The sequence below is a fragment of the Ichthyophthirius multifiliis genome (assembly GCF_000220395.1).
Source record: "Ichthyophthirius multifiliis unplaced genomic scaffold scaff_1120509251004, whole genome shotgun sequence".
Taxonomy (NCBI): Eukaryota; Ciliophora; class Oligohymenophorea; order Hymenostomatida; genus Ichthyophthirius; species Ichthyophthirius multifiliis.
The window spans coordinates 85083-105662 of NW_004086293.1; the positions used below are offsets into that span (position 1 = coordinate 85083).

A 20580-nucleotide genomic window follows, 5' to 3' on the forward strand; every position below is an offset into this window, starting at 1 on the left:
TATAAGTAAATAATATTTATAATAGTCTATTATTAATTAAATTTTTTAAAAAATATAATAAAATTTATTTATAAACACTTTATTTTTTTTAATTTATATATATATTAATTATATTTAGTAAATATAAATAATAATAATATTTTTTTTATAAATAAATATATATTATATTGTTTTTTCAAACAAAAATAGTTATTTTATATGTGATAATTAATCATTTTTTTTTTATTTTATTTTCGTATCAGTTGCATATATTATAATAATTTAATTAATATTATTATGTTTTTTTGAATTTCTAACAAATGTAACTTTTAATATTTCGAAAAATAAAATTTAATATTTAGTAAATAAAATTAAAAAGTAAATAATTAAAAAATAAATTAATTATAAATACAACTTTATATATATACTATACTACTAAGTACATAAAATAAACAAAAAATGAAGAATGAATCAGCAATAGTAATTTCAAATTTCTAAATTTCTCAATCAATATTACAATAATAAGAAATTAATGTTCCTTAATCAGTAACCAATAAAGATGATATGAAATAAAAAGCATTATTAAATGGAGAATTTGATAATATTTATAAAGTAATAGGATAAATGTACAAATAAAAAGCTTATAAAAAAATACTCACATTATTAGAATAATATAAACCAAAAAGAGGTTTAAGCATAACATAAAAAATACTTTTGAATAAAAGAATAATATGCTGCAGTTTGAAAATATTGAAAGTATATTCATATGATATTGAAAGTGAAATGGAAGATAAAATAGTATCTTTAATAGATAAAGTGGTTAGACTATTATCAGAAAATTATAAGTTTTTTTTTTTTTGTTTTTTTAATAAAATAATTTATTTAATTTTTTTTTTTTTTTTATGAAAAAGATTTCTTAATATTTATATGTAGAAAATTGGGTTGTAAAAAAATAGTGACGAGAAATATTTAAATGATACTTCACATTTAACTTCTGATGATGATAGTTACAGTTAATAATTTTAATATACTTCTGAATAGTTTAATTAATATAAGATTTCAAAGAAACTTAAGTAAGAATACAATTCTAAAAAAGAAATTTATTCTAGTGATACTTTATATAAAATGATTTATTTAATGCCAAACAAAAATCTTAATAGTAATAAAGAAAAATAATTGTTTATTTAATACTTTTTTTTAATTTAAAGTTAATTATGAAATTAATATGCTTTTGATTAGTTTGATGTAGTTTTTTATTACTGTTTCTTTTGTTTATAAAAGATAGAATAAATTTAAGATTTGCTTTTTTTATCTACAAGAAGCAAATAGTATAGCGGATTAAATATCTAGTTATTAAGTTATTAATTATTTTGAAATTTAAACTTATTATATTTTAATTTTTTAATAAAAAAAGTATACAAAAATTGTTCATTTGTGCGCAAAAGTTAAAATAGCACTTGCTAATTTTTATTTTGAGAGTGATGAGTATTTAATATATATATATATATTTTTTTTAATTTTATTTTTTTAAAAAACAAAAAAAGTATTTAAAAAGCAATTAGTTATACTGAAAATGCTATAATTTTACTTTAATTTGAATATAGATTAAATTTATGTGACAAAGCTCCAAATGCAACACTTTCAAATAAAAGTTATGCAATATAAGTAAAATGTGTAAAAACTATAATAATGTGTTTGATTAATTTAGCTAAATTTTATGAAGAATAAAATAAATATAAATAAGTGTAAATATATTTTTGTTATTTTTTTTTTTTTTTATATCAAATAAATAAATAGATTAGAAGCATGTAAGCTTGCTGAATTTTTTGCGAATAAATATTTATAAAAAATAGACTCTATAAAAAAACATGTAGCAAGAATATGTATGGAAATAGGAAAAAGATATACTTAATTTTTAGAAGAATAAGGAGAGTTCGAATATATTTGTTAAAAAGTATTATGGAAAGAGCTTTTGTTAATTAAAAATAGATAATAAGAAGAAGAAAAATATAAAAAATAAACAGAAAATAATACTTCTTAGTTTTTTAGTTAAATTTTATATGATAAATTTCATACAAAAGATTTAAATAAAATGTAATACATAACAGTAAGTTAGCGATAAAATATTAATTTACTTAAAAATATTTAGAAAAAACCTTTAAAAGTTTAATAAACTAAAAATATAAACAAATTGTAAACTATAGAAGGTATTATATATATAATTATTAAAAATATATATATATATATAAAAAAAGATCAAGAAGAAAATTCATAAATAATGCATTAACCTATAAAATAAAACTAAAATATAATTTAAGAAGATAATAAAATATTTGGAAAAAAAGATTCATAAACAAATTTTTAATCTATGATAACTAAAAATAATGAAAAATTGACTACTTAATTATCTATTTCTAATGATTCATATAAAACTGCTTCCGATTTGTCTTTTATTGGTTTAGATGCAAGCTTTTTTAATAAAGATTCTTCTTTAGATGATGAAAAGTTTGATTCTTCTTTTAAATCATCAAAAGAAAATTCAATTTAACTGGATGTAAAAAGACCTGAAAATGAATATAAAACAAATTTATCAATAAAATAAAAAAATAATATAAACAATAATTAATAAAAAAATATAACTAATCTTTAATAAGAGACTTTTTCTAAAATATTATATTCTAATGATTGTATTTCTTTTTTTTTATAATTTTAATTTTATTAATTTTTTAAGTTTATTTGCCTTACTAAAATAAAAATGTACCAAAAAAATAAGAAAAATCATTAATAGAACAAAGAATAGAAAAATTTACGAAAATACTAAAAAAACCTAGAAATGCTTAAGAATTTTAAGTATAAAAAAAGTACATATATATGAGATAATTTATTAAAAAAATAAATATAAAAAAGGTAAAATATTTAGATGAATTCATGAGAAAAATAACTGATGTAAAAGTTAATAAAGAAAATATTAATTGTATGGATGAAGTAATGAAGAAATGTAAAAATGTAATAAAAAGATGCGATAAAGATAAAAAAGTGATCGATTTTGTAAATAAAATGGTTACATAAAAAAAATTTAATGATTTAAATTCTAATATTAAAGATAATTATAATTAGATGTATTTAGAATAAAATCTTGAATTTTATAATAATATATAATTTATACAATTAAAAAATAATCTAAAAGAATAAATACATTTCATTAAAGTTTAAAAAAAATAAAGGAATGTTAATTTAGCAATAAACAAAGTAAATTTTTAATAAAAGAAATTAAAAAAAAAATTAAAAAATATAGGGATTAAATTTTGATTTAGGTGATGATGAAGTAGGATAAGCCTTAAAAAATATAATAGAAGAAAAACAGAAAAAAAAAACTCTAAAAAATATTATTTTGTAATAGAGAGAAAATAAAGTACTTGGATTATAAAAGAAACTGAAAAGCGTTTTTATGCATTATTATGCATAATTAAGAGAACAAGAAAGACAAAAAAGAATAGAGAAAGAAAAAATAGAGAAAAAAAAGCATCGAGAAGAAGAAAAGTTGTAAGAAAATTAAATATAAATAATAGATAATACAACAAAAATATAAGAAAATATGAATTAAGAAATAAAAATAATAATAATAATAATAATAATAATAATAATAATAATAATATTTTATTATTTTCTCGAAAAAAGAAATTTGAAGAAAAAATAAAAGATACTACCACAAAATAATCAATATTTAAATCTAATAAAGTTATTAAATTAGTAGCTACTGATGTTGAAAATAAACTTAGATAAACCAATGATGAATATTTTTAAATTAAGCATAAGTTTGAAAAACCTGGTTCTTAAAGTAGTTATTTTAATAATAATTTTATACAAAAATTTCCTTAGTAATTTAAAGAACTTAAACTTAGCACTTGTAATATTAAAAAAAATAAATAGGACGATAAAATTGTTGACTTTTCTGAACTTGTTAGAATAAAAATTCTTTAAAATAGGTTAAAAAATCACTATTTTCAAGATGAAGATGAAGAAATTTAAATATGAAAATTTTTAAATAATATATTTTATTAAATTAACAAAAAAAATATATAAATATATTTATTTATTTATAATAAAAATAAATTTTCTTTTTTTTTTAGATTATAGTTTATTTATATATATATATATTTTATTTTATTTCATATTTTAAGTTTTTTTTTAATTTAATTATATTTAGCTCTAAATAATTCCATTGACGATTCCTATAATTCTAGTTTTTTTTATTCTCTATACATAACATTTAAGCATATATCTTTAATTTATTCAATATTTTTTTTATTTTCAATAATTTCGTCTTTAATTTTCGATTTTTTGCTCTTTTGTTAGTCTTTCAATCTATTTAAAGTATTATTTTATGAATAATATTCTAATAAAGATTCCTTCTATATTTAATTTATATCTCCACCTAATAAAATACATATTCCTTTATATTTCATAATTAAATCATTTCTAATACATCTAGTACAATAGCAATTTCCCTTTTTAAATTATAAATAAAAAAATAAAAAATATAATAAAAACCTAACAAAAAGGACAAATCCAATCTTTCTTATCTTTAATATCTGCTAAAATCTAATCATAATTTTATTTTAAACAGGCTCTACAATACATTCTTTTACAAACTAAATCTCCATTAACTTTTTGATATAATGTATAGCAGTTTCTTTTTTTGTTTATTTATGGTTTAGAACTATTAATAGTTTCATGATCATTAAAATAAAATAAATATGGATCTGTTATTACATATTAATGCCCTGGTTATCCCATTATAGATTATTTATAATTACATTATAATAAAATTGAAGTCTAAAAGAATTATTTGCAATGGTGGCATATATCAAAGTCATTCATCATTTAAGGTGGAGTTTCTCTTTTTTTAATTAAGCTTTTTATATCTGCTTATCTTAAAGTGTTTTATTTTTGACGATTTTTTAATATATATGAAAGACCAAAATACTTTTTTATTATATTAAACATAAATAATTATATAAATAAAATTATAATTTTATACATTGTTAGTTGTATGTGAATATAATGTCTTTTAAGGTATATTATAAAATAAATATAAATTTTAATCTCTCATATTATTTAGTTCTTCATATAATTACTCATCAATCCATTCAAAAAAGCTATTGTAACTTTTTTCAAACCGTACTTAATATTTATACTTATCTTTATATATATATATATGTGTATTAAAAATGTTTTATAAATAAATAACTCTTTAATAAAAAATATATCTAATATGTTAATTTTAATAACATTTATTATAAATACTTTACTTTCTGATTATTTCTTTACTGCAATTAAACAAGAAATTGTTTCTGATAATTGTTTTTTTTCAAGCTTTAGGATAACTTATTATAAAAATTTAAGTTATACATTCATATCATCTAATTTACTAAAGTTCTTTTCAATCAAGTGTTTATTCTGTTAATCAATAAAATCAACATTTTAATCTTAATTATGATTTTATAAAAAGATAATTTATTGCTTGCAGATTTCTAGATTTACTTTTTATTATAATTAGTGAATATTTTGATTATTTTTGTAATTAATATTATTTAACTCTTCACTTAATTTTAATATTTCTATTTGTAATTCATCAGTATTATCTTTATTTATTTTATTATATTTTATTTCCTATTTTTATTAAGAAAATATTTAAAAAATTTAATTTAATTCATTTTATTCTTTAATTAAATAATCATGTTTCAGAATTTAGGCAATACATTTTTCTTTTCTTTAATAAATTTTTTATTATAATTATTTGTCTTATAATTAGTTGAGTTAAAAAGATATTTTTATATGTTAAATTAAATTTTCTAAATTTTGTTATTCGAAATTTTCTTTTTTTATGCACAAAGTTGATTAATATTTAACCCAATCATCTAATTCTATTTAATAATCATTAACTATAATTTTTAATTAAAAATAAATTATTTTAAAGATATTTATAAAGGAAAAAAAAATTAAATAATTATTTATATATAATTTTATTTCATTGCATATAAATATCTTAATTTCAATATTTTTTTTACTTTTTTTTTTTTATATATTTTTTAATTTTTAAAATATAATTTATATTATTATATAATTAACTGCTTATATTCTTATTTAAGACGCTTTTTAAGTATTCTAATTTATTTTCATCTTATCCTTATATAGGACGCAAATATGTACTATTTACATGTCGCCAGAATTAACGCATTTAATGATCTATTTATGAGACACCATGTAATTATTGATAGTTTATTTAATAATTAACACTTCTTACTTTCAAATGAATGCTTTTTTTTTTTTAAAAAAAAAAATATAAATATATGTCTATTTATTTTATTTAACTTAGTTTGAGGGTCATATAAATCAAAATTACTATTTTTTTTATCTAATTTTATTATTTTTTCTAAAGCATTTTTAAAATCATCCTCGTTTTGTTTTATTTCCTTATTACTTTCTTTTTCTTTTTAATTCTATTTATCTTTTAATTGTTATTGTTATTATGTTTAGTTTTTTTTTTCAGCTTCTTTGAGTTTAAACCTTCCCATTTTTTTCAATATTTTTGAGATTTACTAAATGAATGATTTATTATTTTCAAGAAATTAAAAATTTAGTTATTTATTATTTTTTAAATATTTAATATATTAAAATTTATGATATTTTAAATTTAATTTAATTTTTTTTTTTTATGATTAGATTTATAATAATAAATAGCTATCTTAAATTTTACACATTTAATGTATGATAATAAATATAATTAAAAAAATATATTAAAGTAAATAATCATTTTTTTTATATTTATAAAAAAAAAAAATTATAAAAAAAAAAATATGGAACAACAAGAGTTTTATCGTTGTAAATAATGCAGATTAGAATTATTTAAAAATAGTGATATAGAACATAAAGAATAAAAATGTACATCAATATTTATATCGCAAAATTTAGATTGGATTGAAAATAGAGAAGCATATGAATATGATACTAAATTAAATTGCCCAAAATGTAAAGCAAAATTAGGAGAAATTAAATTAGATGGTTTAAAGTGTAGTTGTAATAAATGGATTGCGCCTGGAATATAAATTCATCTAAGCAAAGTTGATATGTTTTATAGAAAAATATGAAAAATCTATTATAATTAAACTATTTAAAAAATTTAAAATTTGTAAATAATGATTTTATAAAAAAAATATTTTATTTTTAATTGATTTTAGATTATTAATGACGTAAATATCTTAAAAAAATAATTATGAAATAATAAAAAAGCAAAATAAATATATTTATTTATAAAAAATAAATATTTTATAAGTTTTAAATATTATAAAAGTAAACTTAAACAAAAAACCTTTTAATGGACTTATAATTAAAACATTATATAAAAAGAAAATTAATATTATTTATTTTTAACTCTTTAGTTTAAAACATTTTTATAATTAAATTAATACATATTTAAGTAATTATTTATAACCAAATTAAATTTTATTTTAAAAATTCTTAAATTTAAAATAATCTGTATTTAAATATACAAAAATCTTAAATATATAAGAAAAATAATTTTATTATTACAGTACAATTTATGATTACAAAATAATAATAATTATATTTAAATACGAATTCCATTCAAAAAATAAATTACTTTAAAAATAAAAATAAAATCATTTTTTTTTTTTCGAAAAAAATAAATAAATAATTTATATTTATATGTAATTTAATTTATTTTAAAAATATTTAAATAAAAAAACAAAAAAATAAGACAAAATGTATTCGTAAAATAATCAATCATTTTAATAAAATATAACTTAACTAAACACTTAACAATAAAGCATTAATGCTTATAATTTATGCGATGAGCATAATGATCCATTTACAAACTATTGCGCAAATTTAGATTGTTTACGCCCTTTATGTCCTGATTGTATTGACATCCATTACAAATATCACTTTTAATAGGGTACATAACCAAATATAGAATCAATTAGAAGTATGAAAATTAATTGCAGTAGAAAAATAGAAACAGCCATTTTTTAATTAGATAAGGAAATAAATGAATGTGAGATGAAATATTTAATTAATCCAGAAAATTTAATAAATGAAGGGTTATAGAAATTAAATAATACTAAAGAAAAAATAATACAAATGGTATTCTAAAAATATAAATATAAAATTAAAAAAAAATTATAATAAGGTAAGTAAATATTTTGATTATTAAGAAGAAATATTAAAAAAAAAGTTAACTAAAATTTATTTCATACAGCAGAATTTTAAGGAATATTTAATAAAATAAGTAAATTAGTATAAGAACTAGAAAATTTAAAATAATCTTTAGAAAGTCCTCAACTATTGAAATCAATTAATAAAATTTGTAGATTAGATTTAATATCTTTACTAGACAAATTTAAATAAGATATTATAAAAACAGTAAATTAAAAAGATATAGAAAATGTATAAATAAATATAGAAGAAACAAAAATTATATAATTAAAATTATATATCGAGTAAATAGTATAATTTTATGGTAATAAATAGTAAATTTAATAATAATAATAATAATAATAATAATAATAATAATAATAATAATAATAATCAATTTAATAATAATAATTTTTAAATGTAAATAATGATAGTCATTTATAAAGTTTCCAAAATACTTAATTAAAAAGTCAAAAGTAATTATCTAATTAAAACTTTTCTTCTTCTTAAAAAAGTTACTATAAACCACTAAGAATAACTTCAGAATATTTCGATGAGACTGCTTAGAAAAAAAATTTGCATTTTTTTCATTTCGATGAGAATACAGGATTAAACAAATTATTTTACTTAAATTTGAACATTCATTCAGAAAAGCAAGCTTCTTTTGAATAAATAATACTGGATATAGATTTCAATATTCCTTCGTTTCATAAATCATTAACAATTTAAAATGATTAAATATATTTATTAGGTGGAACTATTCAATTATAAGACGGTCAAATCGAAAAATCAAATAAAATATATAAATATGATTAGAAAAAAAGGACTTTAATTAAAGAAGTCGAAAATATGTTTGAAGGAAGAAGTAGTTTTGGAATTTGTAGTTTTTAAAATTACATATATGTGTTAGGAGGAATTAATAATAAAAAGGAATATATGAGTTCTTGTGAAAGGTTTAATTTAAGTAATAAGAAATGGGAAAAAATATGTGCTTTGAATTTTCCCAGTGCTTCTTTTTCATGTACTTCTTTTAATGATAAATATATTTATAAATTTGGAGGAATTGGTGAAAAGAGATAATTTTTATAAATTATTGAAAAATATGATCTAGGGTAAAATAAATGGCATGTAATAGACCCTAATATTGATGCTGGTGAAATTTGCCCTTCTTCATTTTAGATTTTGGGTTAATCTTGTTGTGTGTAAATTAACGAAGAGGAAATTTTTGTTTTTGGAGGTTATGATGGTAATAAATTAGGAAGTAATCTTAGCTTTGTGTTCTATATTAATGAAAGTAATGATGATTATTTCATTTAAAATATTAATACAGTGGCTTTACCTATTGCTGAAGGTTTCTCAAATACTCAAGCAGTAAGTATTGATGGATATGTTTATGCACTTTAAAATGTTTAGTCTAATAATGATGATGAACTTATTGAAAATATGAAAACTATTTTGCAGTTTAATGGAAAGTAATGGAATGTTTTAAATGATTGAATATTTAAAATTATTTAGAATTAGTTTTTTATTTTTATAAATGAATTTTATTATTTATTTAATCGATTATAAAAATAATATTTAATATTAGAAAATTTGCATAAAATTACAAAAAATATATAAATATATATAAAATATATATATATATAGATATGAATATATATATAAATAAATTTATTAAAAATATATATAATATTATGATTTTATATTATAACAATTTTATTTTTATTTTTTTTAATAATATTCTTCAATATTATATTAATGCAGATTTAATATAAAATTTTATAAATTATTTTTATTCTTTCCATCATATTAAATATATTAACAAATAAAATAGTTATTTTAATGATTTGTATTATTTTAAATTCATAGCATAATTTTTTATTTTTTTATAAATTTAACTTTATATAGTATTTTATAGCAAGTTATTTGTTTCATTTATTTTGAAATTCTTTTCTGTATAAATAATTTATTTAATAAATAAAAGATAATCTAATTAATTAGTTTTTACAAACAAATTATCTTTTATTTATTTTCTTAAATATAATAAATAAACTACTTTATTTTTAGGTTTAAAATCTTATTATTTTGTTAATTTTTTTTATGTTTTTTATAGTTTTATTTATAAACTCAATAAAAAAATAAAAAATGAACAATGACTATTTTGATTTTTTTATTGGAGTTTTTTGTTTAAAATATGATAATATTAACAAATATTTTTTTTCTGTAATATTTTCAATCAAAATTTTATAAAATATAAATTATCTTTAAAAATATATTGAAAAACAATGATAAAATATTTGAATTATATTCTAAATTTAATTTACTGAGAACTAATTAAAAGTATATTTTTTAATAAAAACAAATTTTTAAATAAAATGGTTATTAGTAATATTTATATTAAAATCTAAATTATTAATTTATTAATAATTTTTTTAATTCAAATTATTATTTTTTAAGAAAAAAATAAATAAAAAAATTACATATTTTCTTCAATAAAATAATAATCAAATAAATATTTTACAAAAAAATCTAAAAACATATTTAAAATTTAGCATTTTAATAGTTTTTAAATTAAAAAATGATTTTTATATCTATTTTTTATTTTTAATTATACTGATTTTTAATATTATTCTAATCAATATAATTTCGTTTCAGTTAAATATTTATTATTTAATTTTTTTAATGAAATTAATAATTATATAATTATTTTTCTAATTTTTATTAAGTTTTTTTTTTTTATATGTCTATTGTTATAAAAACAAATTTGTAATATATTTTTTATTAAATTTTTAAAGTTATTACTATATCATCTGGTTTAGTATTAATTTTTTGACGTAATTCGATATTATTTATTTAATTATTTTTTTGTTAATATCATATTTAATATGGATGATTTAAATATATTTTTTTATTTAACTAATGTATTAAAATCATGTAATTAATAATTATTTCCTTATAAATTTTTTATTATTCAAAATGAATTAAGGAAATTTATCAATAATTTTTTTTTTGCTTTAATATATTAATAACTAAAAATTATTATATATATATATTTTTTTATTATTTATTTTAAATTATAGACTAAAATTAAGTTTTTATAATATTTATAATATTTAATAACACAATTAAAATTATTATATTATTAATAATTAATAAAAGATATTATATATTATTTTTGTAATAATAATAATAAAAAAATTTAAATTAAAAATAAAATAAATAAAAACCATTATATGAAGAGAAAAGATATAGGAATTCTAAATTACAGTCTATTTTTTATTATTATGGGCTTTGCTTGGTATATGACTGTTATGTATGACACAAATCAAAAATTACCAAAAGAGGAATTATTATAACTAGAATACGAAATAAATAAAAGATTAAATTATACAATTAGTTTTGATTTAAATGTTTTTAAATAAAAATAAGATATTATGAAAGAAAATATAATAACCATATTTGAGAGATGTAAAACATAAATATGATTAATAAATATTTATATATATTAAAAAAGAATTTTTCATTTAATTTGAAAAAAGTGAGAATAGTTTTCATATAGAATTTCTATGTTAAGATTCTAAATAGGAAATACAATTTAAAGCAATAAACTAACTATAATTTTATGTAGGAAATGCATGCGATGAAGTTGAAAAGCAAAAACTATTAGAATTAAGAAGAGTTATATTATTTTATCATGATTATTCTTATTTGAATAGATATAGTATTAAAGATTTATTTTTTAATATCTATTTTTATGAAACATCTTCATAAAATTATTCTAAAGATAAATTTGATTAATTAAAAAACGATATTGCTTAATAAATATTAAAATTTAATTCAGCTTTAAATTTATAAAAAAAATAATTAAGAATTAATTTTAAAGTATATATAATTTTTTTTTTTAAAAAAATAAATAAATAGAATATCTAAAAAGGGGAATTCGAAGATATATAAATAAAAAAATAAGAAATAGAATTAACCGAATGTGTAAAATTAAATTAGAATTTATTAGGAAATTATTAAAATCGTATAAATTTCAAAGACTATGTAAGTAGATAAATAATCATTTTCTTAAATGAATAAGATCTACTTTTAGTTGATAATTAATAAGGCAATTAAGGTCAATTTTTTAATTATTAAGATAATTATTTTATAAGTTGGAATGTAAATAATATTCAGAAAGCTATTTTTAATAAAGTTTTAATCGAATTTTATGATTTGAATACATTTATTTAACTATAAGATACATTAAATAATATTCAATTTAAGTTTGATTTAAACGTTTTGTCTTTCTTTTTTACTAAAAGAGAAGTTGTTACTACTTTTTAATCTATTGCTTAACAAATTAGAACTTTAAAACACTTAGAAACTGCTAAAACTACCATGTTTACAAAAGAAAATATAGTACTTATCAATTAATGGATTACTTAAAGTTAAGAAATAATAAATTTGGTTGATAAAAATATATTTAATTAAGCTTTACTTGTGTCATTTCATTAGGAAAATTTAGATAATTAAAGTGAAGTTGGTATTACTAATTCTGATATTTCTGATTAATATAAGTATTTTATTTCTGTTTTATTTTAATTATATATTTTTTTTTTTTATAGAATGGGAGTTTACTTGCCTATTTTGATACCTTTATTATATCCTTTTATTTTAGGTTTGATTTAGGTATTTAATATTTTTATTTTTTTTAATATTTTATATATATATTTTTGGTTAAAAAAAATAGAAACTTAAATAATTAAAAAAAAAAGCAAAAAACATAAATAAAGAATTAAAGTAAAAAACAGATTGATTATTTTTATTTTTCAAAAAAAGACTTATTTTTTTTTTTTTTCTGTTAACAAAAAATAATAATTTAAACTAAAAAAAATAATATTTTGAGTTTAATAAAATTTTAAAATAAACCAATAAATTATTATATGTTAAAATTTTAGAAAATAAAGAAGATTTGATTTTAATAAAATCATTTCTATGAAAAACAAATTTTAAATAAAAATAATTATTTTTCTTTTAATATGAATGATTTTCAAAAAATATTAAATTATCTATGTATTTATCAAACAAAAAATTATATATTTGATAAATAAATATATTATTATAAATATTAAAAATAAATAAAAAAAGCAGATTATTTTTAAGGATTCAGATAAATATTTAAATTACGATGATTATTTAGATAATAGTACATTTTAAATCCAAAAATCTGAATATTTAGTATTATAAGTAAAAAAGTATGATAATAACCAAATTAAATAAACATACGAAGAAGGATAACGAAAGAAATCGTTTTGCTAGTAAATATAAAGAACCTTTACATTTAATTAACAAAATATTCACAAATATTTTACAAAGCAGTATAATAATAATATAATTTAAAAGTATATTATTCTTATTCTATTAATATAAATTTAATAAATATTAAAAGGTCTAATTAAGATATAATTTAAAAATATTAATCCAATAATTTTACAATAAGATATTATATAAACTAAAAAAATACCTATAAGATTTTAAAATTGTATTTATAAGATTTTTAAATTACGATTTTTATTTTTTTGTAATTTAATAGAGATAAAGGTAAAGTGAATTAATATAATAGAAATTTCTTAAAATTAAGGAAGTAAATTGTTTTTTTAAGATATTATATGTATTTTTAATTTTAGTTTAGCTATTATAATTTTTTGTTTCATAACACTAAGATGTTTATTAATATATTTTCTTATGTGTTTTTTATTCTAAAGTATTTAATTTGAAAAAGAATAATTAAAAAATTCGAATAAATTATTTGGTTTTAAAATAAACTTGGAAAATTTAATTAAACTTCTATTTAAAATTAAAACTATTTGTCAGTTGTTTTGCTTTTTATGGCATGGATTGGATTGGCTGTTTATAAAATTCTGAAAAAAGAAAATATATAATAGCTCAATTTCAAATTATCATATTAATTATGTTGTGTTTAATAAATAAATTTTTATTATATGATATTAAACCTTAAAATTAAATGAACTTTTTTTATCGTAAAAAATTATGTTTTTTACAGATGATGTAAAAAGCTTATTTATTTAATTCTATATAATATATATAAAGTATTTTTTTTTTTATTATCGTAAAATGGAAAAATAATATTATAAAATTAATATTAAATAAAAGACTAATTTTTAAATATTAGAACAAAAAAGAAAGCTTTGGCGAATATTTGTTTTTAAAAGTAAATTTTATATTCTAATCTAAAATTTCGTCTGAATTTTGTAGAATTTATAAGGTTAAAAGGTAAGAATTTTTAACAAAATAAGATTATGAGAATTTTTAGATGTTAAAAAAAGAATCTATTACTATAAAATAAATTTTAAATGTATGAAAACAGAATGCTATTAATATAAAGGAGAATCATATTTCTTAAGAATTTCCAAAAACTCATTACTCATTAAGTTCTTTCGAAATCTATAATTATTTTGAAGTATAATTTTTCTAAACCAGTTACTAAAAGATAATTTGTAGATAGAAAAAAATAATGACAAAAAAACATTTATATTGTTATGAGATTTCATATATAATAATATTTATAATGAAAATATTACTTTTTAACATTTAAAAAAAAAAAAAATCTTAATCTATAAATAAAAAATGGGGAGAAAAAAATTAATTATAAGTTTTTTTTTAAAAAAAAATTATAGGAAAAATAAAAAAACATAATATGTATTTTTCTATATAAAAAACAATATAACTTTGTATCTTTCTTTTATAAAAAAAAATTAATTTAAGAGAAGAAAAAAAAAATATCTTAAAATACGTAATAACAAAAAATGGAAATATCGGGAATAAAATCAAAAGAAGAATAAATAAATATAATACATAAAATTTAAGAAAATTAAATATTTTTAATCTAAATAGCATTTACCTGAAAATTTTTATATTAAAATAAATAATTAAATAGATTTTTAAAAAGAAGAACATCATAAAGCTAGTAATAGTAAATACAAACTGAATTAAATGAATTTGATAAATAATTTGTTAGATTGAAAAAAGGTAAATAATTAAAGTGGTATTAATAAAATAGAAAAAATACTTTTATTTTGTTATATTATTAAACCTGTAAATATATATATAAACCTTTAAGTATATATAATTATTTCTTAAAAAAAAAAAAAAAAGAATAGATAAATAGTTTTTCGCCTAAAAATTATAACAACTTTTATTTCAAAAGAAAATGTTTTTTTTCTAATTCTTTTATGAAAAGCTTATAAAGTAATAAAGTTTAAATTAAAAAATTAGTGATTCTAGCTTTTTATTTATTTTGAAAATAATTTTTTATTGAAAAATTAAATATTTCAAATTATCAGATCAAAGACGTATTCTGGGCGATTTTAAACTTGCCAAATAGTTAAATAAAAGAAACTTTATTTAAAATTAAAACCCTAATTTTCTATAATAAGAGAGAAATATAAAATACAGATAATACAGATGAATTTGAATGCTTATATAAAAATTTTTTAATAAAATTTATTTTTATTGAAAAAAAAAAAATATTTTTAATGTTCATTATTATATTAAAAGTAATTATACATTTAGATTAAGTAAGGTTTTTTATATTTACTTTTAAATAAAAAAATATTTTTATTAATTTTAATCAACTTCCTAGTTACAAATTTCTTAAAAAAGTAAATATAATTATAGAAGTTATTTATTTAGAAAATCCACTTCCATTTTCAAAAATAATATAATAAAAGTAAATAGGAATTAAAGCATCCTTTTTATTATATTGATATATATAAATATCTTTAATTATATATACTATTAATTAAATATTACCCTTAAAAAAAAAGCAAAATTTTATATTTTTTTGTTAGAAGATAAATTAATACCAATAAAAAAGCAAGTTATTACAATAAAGATTTCAAAACTATTAATTTATTAAAAACTGTTATTTTATTAAATGAATAAAGGTAATAAATTAGAAAATAAATTTTGTTTCCAGATAATTTTATTTTATAAAGTAAATATTATGTTAAATAAAAAGTTGTTAAAAAAGTTTTAACATAAATATTTTATTATGAAAAATACATTTAAATATCTTATTTATCTATAATTAATAATCATTTCGTCAAATATCCAAATATTTTAATTAAAAATTAAAATGCAGCATATAAAACTTTTTCTTTTTTTTATTTTTGTATTTCTTTATAATATTTTTGTATTTATAATATTTTACGTATTAGAATTCATATAAAATATAGTAAATAATGAATATAATATTAAAAAAATCTAATAGTTAATTTGCTTTAAAACATTTTTTAGCAAATTGTCTTAATACCAAAATATTTTAGTGAAATTTTAATTCTAAAATGTAAAAATAATAAATATAAAAATAATATTTTTTACAATTAATTCATATATCAAATTTTGTTCTATATATGTGATTTGTTTAGTAGTATAATAAAGTTTTTAATTTAAATAATTACTAATAGAATATGAAATTTTCATCAATATTATAATTTCAAGGTTTAAAATAAAATAATAAAAAACAAATTCTTAAATAATTTAGTTTAAAAAAAATCCAGAATATTCAATATAAGCTTCAATGTTAATAATAAGCATAAAAATTACTAAAAGATTTCCTATTAAAAAAAAGAAAGGGAAAAAGGTTGTAAAAATAAGACCCTAATGTTCTATTTAAAAAAACATAGAAATTCCAAAGAAGAAAAGCACATAAAATATTATTTTTCCGAGAAAAAAAAAATTATAATCCTCAACAAATATTAAATATTTAACAAATTCATTAAAAAAAATAATACTTATAATTAAAATAACCCTTTCAATTATATAATTGAATTATATAAGTATATAAAGGAGTAAAATCCATATTAATAATGCAAAACTATAATTAAGAGAAAATATATTAAATAATATATTTATTCCAGAATATTTGAACTATTATTTTTTATCAATTTCTTAATCGAAAATAGGATAAATAAAATAAATATCAATTAAATAAAACTAAAGTTATTAAAAATCTGAACTTTATATGTTTATTTTTAAAAATAATTTCGAAAATGCTAAATATAGTATATATGCGCACCAATGAAGTTATGAGAGTCTTTTATTAAGTAATAATTTTTCATCTTATTCTTTTATATTTATTATAAAAGACTATTTCTATTCAATTTAATTCTCTTTTTAGTTTAATTAATATAATTTTATGATATTATATGAGTTTAGTATTTGTAATAGAAACATGAATAATACCAAAAATACTAAAAAATATGATTCTATTAATGCTTTTTTCGAAAACAATAATACCTTTTATTTATATTTATATTAATTTATTTTTGCAATAAATAAGCTATTAAATTTTTATATTATTATTTACTTTTATTAATAAAAAGTAAATGAAAACAAATAAATTTATTGCTTGAGAAAGTTATAAATTATTGCTTGTATAAATATTATGTTTAAATTTATCATATAAATGAGTGAAAAAGTCTGAAATGTCATTCTCTAATAATGCTGTTTAAATAATTAAATCAACTATAGTTATTAAAATGTAAAAAATGGTCTTTTAAACTATCTATTATTTTTTTTTTTAATATGATTTTTATTTTTTGTGTTTTATGATGTATTTTTAAATAGTTTTTTTTTTTTTTTTTTAAAAAAAAAAATAAAGTTTAAATTATTTTACTTCTAAATTTAAAATAAAATAATATTCAATTAATCTAAAGATTGTACATGAAATAAATATTACAATCCATTCCATAATATAAATATAATTAGTTTTTTTTTAGTTAGTATTATATTATTTATTTAATTAAATATTTAGCTTTTTTATATTTTAAAAAAAATAAATAAATAAAAATCTTTATTTATTTCAAACACAAATTAAAAAGCATTAACTTAATAATTAAATATATATTAAAAAAAAATTATTTAATAATTAATTTTCTAGAAAACAATTTTATTACTAAAATTATAGATTTTGTTAATTTTTTAAATTATTTTATTAAAAATAATATACTTTAAATAATATTTAAATATAAAATTATTGAAAATTTTTTTGATTGAATAAAAAATATTTGATTTATAATAATTTAAATAAAGATAATAAATTAAATTAACTTAATAAAAAAAAAAATTAATATTAAATTTTTTAAGATATCTTTAATATTTTAAAAACGAAAATATTAATAATTATCCAAAAAACCTTAATCATATAAACTAAGTATTTTAATTAACATATTATTATAAAAAATGTAATTATTTTATAAAAATAAAGTTAATTTATATTAAAATTTATATATAAAAAGATATAAATAAAAATAAAACTAAAATAATTTTTTATCTTTTGTTTTTAGATAAAAATAATTTAATTATATAATTTATATATATTTTAATAGCTAAATGATACATATTGATTATTTTGTTATAAAATCTATATTTATCTAATTTATGAAAATATTATAATAAAACAAACAAATTTATTACACACATTAAAAAAGAAATTTTAATAAGTATTAAAATTGATATAAATTATTTTACTTATTAAAATTATTTTGTTATATATATATTTTTAGAACATAATTTTTATAAAAGCAGATTTTTATATTAAAACTTCATTAAAAAATCTTTTAAAAGTTTATTAAATAATTTTAATTTACTTTTAGTATCACATAATATTGTGACGATACAAAAAAAGTAATTAAAATCTTAAAATTATTTTTATTTAAAAAAACACAGTATTTTAAAAGAAATTTTATAGATATAAATTTTTATTTGAAAGCCACAAACCTATATGTAATTTTATCGTATAATATGTATAACATAGTAAATTTTCTTTTTTGATAAATTCATTAAATAATTTACAATACACTTATTTGTATATGTATAATAAAATATCTTTATATTTATTTTAATTATTACTTACTTATTAATATTTGTTTTTGTTTGTAATAAATACTTAATTATTATAAAAAAAAGAAAGGAAAAGGCTTTTTTGTTTTTTTATTAATATTTTTTTAAAAAAATTATAAATAATAATTATAATATAATTTATTCAAAATAATCAAAACAATAATTACATACAGATTATATGCATATTTAAATAAATTAAATTAATTATAAAATTATCCTATTCTATTCAATAATTTATATATAATATTAAAACTATGTTTCTTAATATATATATATATATAATTTTTTTTAATTTAATTACTTAATTTAATATTATTATTTTTTTTTAATTTATTTCCTATATATTACTATTTATATTGTCTAATAATAATAGATAATTAAATAAGTATTAATAATAAGATTAAGTACAAAATAATAATAATATTAAAATATTGAATATATTTAAAATAATATTTTTAATTTAATTTTATTTAACAACTTATAATTTAATCAATTTTTTTCTAATAAATAGTTTTAAAAATTGCTATTATTGAATTAATAGAGTATTTTTTCAAGTTCATTATCTTCTTTTTACAACTTTTCTAAAACATTTTGATTGAATTCTACAGTGTTTTTATAATTTTGCTCTTTTAAATTTAGTTCTTCTTTTAAATCTTAAATAGTTTTTCCAAGTTCATCGATTTATTCCTAATTAACAAATAACTATTCTTTTATAAAAAATTAAATTAATATAAATATAATCTATTATTAAAATTATATATTTAATTACATTATAAAGAGTTTATTTATTTATCGATTTAATCATCCTAAGATTATTTTTGAATAAGTCTTTAATTTTAAATATCAATTTCGTTTTAATAATTATCATTAACAGTTTAAAGTTAATTAATTTAATCATTTTTATTAATTTCCTCAATTATATTAACTAGAGCTTAAAATACCTACTAAAGTATTGCTTAATTAGAAAATTTTTAAAGGAAAAGAGAATTAAACAGGCTATCTACAATAATTAAAGACTAATTATTTCCGAATTTTTTCTATTGTTTAATTTATTTGAGTTTAGTTAAAATTTTTCCTTTTTTTTAATTATATGACATATTATCAAATTTATTTTCTTAAACAATTTAATTTAATAATTCTAAAATTTGATTTATTTATTCATTAAAAAGTGTTTGTTTTTCCTTAATCTCATTTTATTATTCTTTTATTTAATTTATTTTCTCTTATAAATCGTCTATGCTTTGTTTTAATTATTTTATTAGATTTTAATTTTATTGTTTTTGTTAGTTTAACATTTATAATTGATCTTATAAATTTAATATTTAATTTATTTCTATTTATAGTTTTTAGTCTTGTATATTGCTTAATTATTTTTTTAATTTTTTTAACTTTATTTCTAATTCTTATTCTTGTTTTTCATATAATTTTATTTTTGTTTCTAACTCATATTCAATATCTTACTTTAATTCCATT

General features: G+C 14.9%; 1 protein-coding gene across 1 annotated transcript, besides 19 other annotated features; it reads left to right on the plus strand. All coding sequences in view use genetic code 6, as the record gives it.

Annotated features, from left to right (window-relative positions):
• The first annotated feature begins 97 nt into the window (after positions 1-97).
• Positions 98-176: a microsatellite.
• A 131-nt stretch (positions 177-307) lies between these two features.
• Positions 308-352: a microsatellite.
• Positions 349-384: a microsatellite.
• A 54-nt stretch (positions 385-438) lies between these two features.
• Positions 439-3228, plus strand: IMG5_127670 (hypothetical protein; the record flags this gene model as incomplete). Its single annotated transcript, XM_004032166.1, has 7 exons — positions 439-525; positions 913-991; positions 1021-1052; positions 1394-1464; positions 1524-1724; positions 1777-2666; positions 2711-3228. Coding segments are annotated over 7 exons (1878 nt in total), but the record flags the coding sequence as incomplete, so codon positions are not given.
• Positions 2191-2232: a microsatellite.
• Positions 3229-3464: 236 nt separating the features above from the next.
• Positions 3465-3501: a microsatellite.
• Positions 3502-3585: 84 nt separating this feature from the next.
• Positions 3586-3634: a microsatellite.
• Positions 3635-6807: 3173 nt separating this feature from the next.
• Positions 6808-6838: a microsatellite.
• A 1700-nt stretch (positions 6839-8538) lies between these two features.
• Positions 8539-8608: a microsatellite.
• Positions 8609-9800: 1192 nt separating this feature from the next.
• Positions 9801-9842: a microsatellite.
• Positions 9807-9881: a microsatellite.
• Positions 9809-9860: a microsatellite.
• Positions 9813-9907: a microsatellite.
• Positions 9908-12939: 3032 nt separating this feature from the next.
• Positions 12940-12991: a microsatellite.
• Positions 12984-13040: a microsatellite.
• A 235-nt stretch (positions 13041-13275) lies between these two features.
• Positions 13276-13309: a microsatellite.
• A 1981-nt stretch (positions 13310-15290) lies between these two features.
• Positions 15291-15330: a microsatellite.
• A 771-nt stretch (positions 15331-16101) lies between these two features.
• Positions 16102-16139: a microsatellite.
• Positions 16140-16545: 406 nt separating this feature from the next.
• Positions 16546-16576: a microsatellite.
• A 2812-nt stretch (positions 16577-19388) lies between these two features.
• Positions 19389-19442: a microsatellite.
• The last annotated feature ends 1138 nt before the right edge of the window (positions 19443-20580 follow it).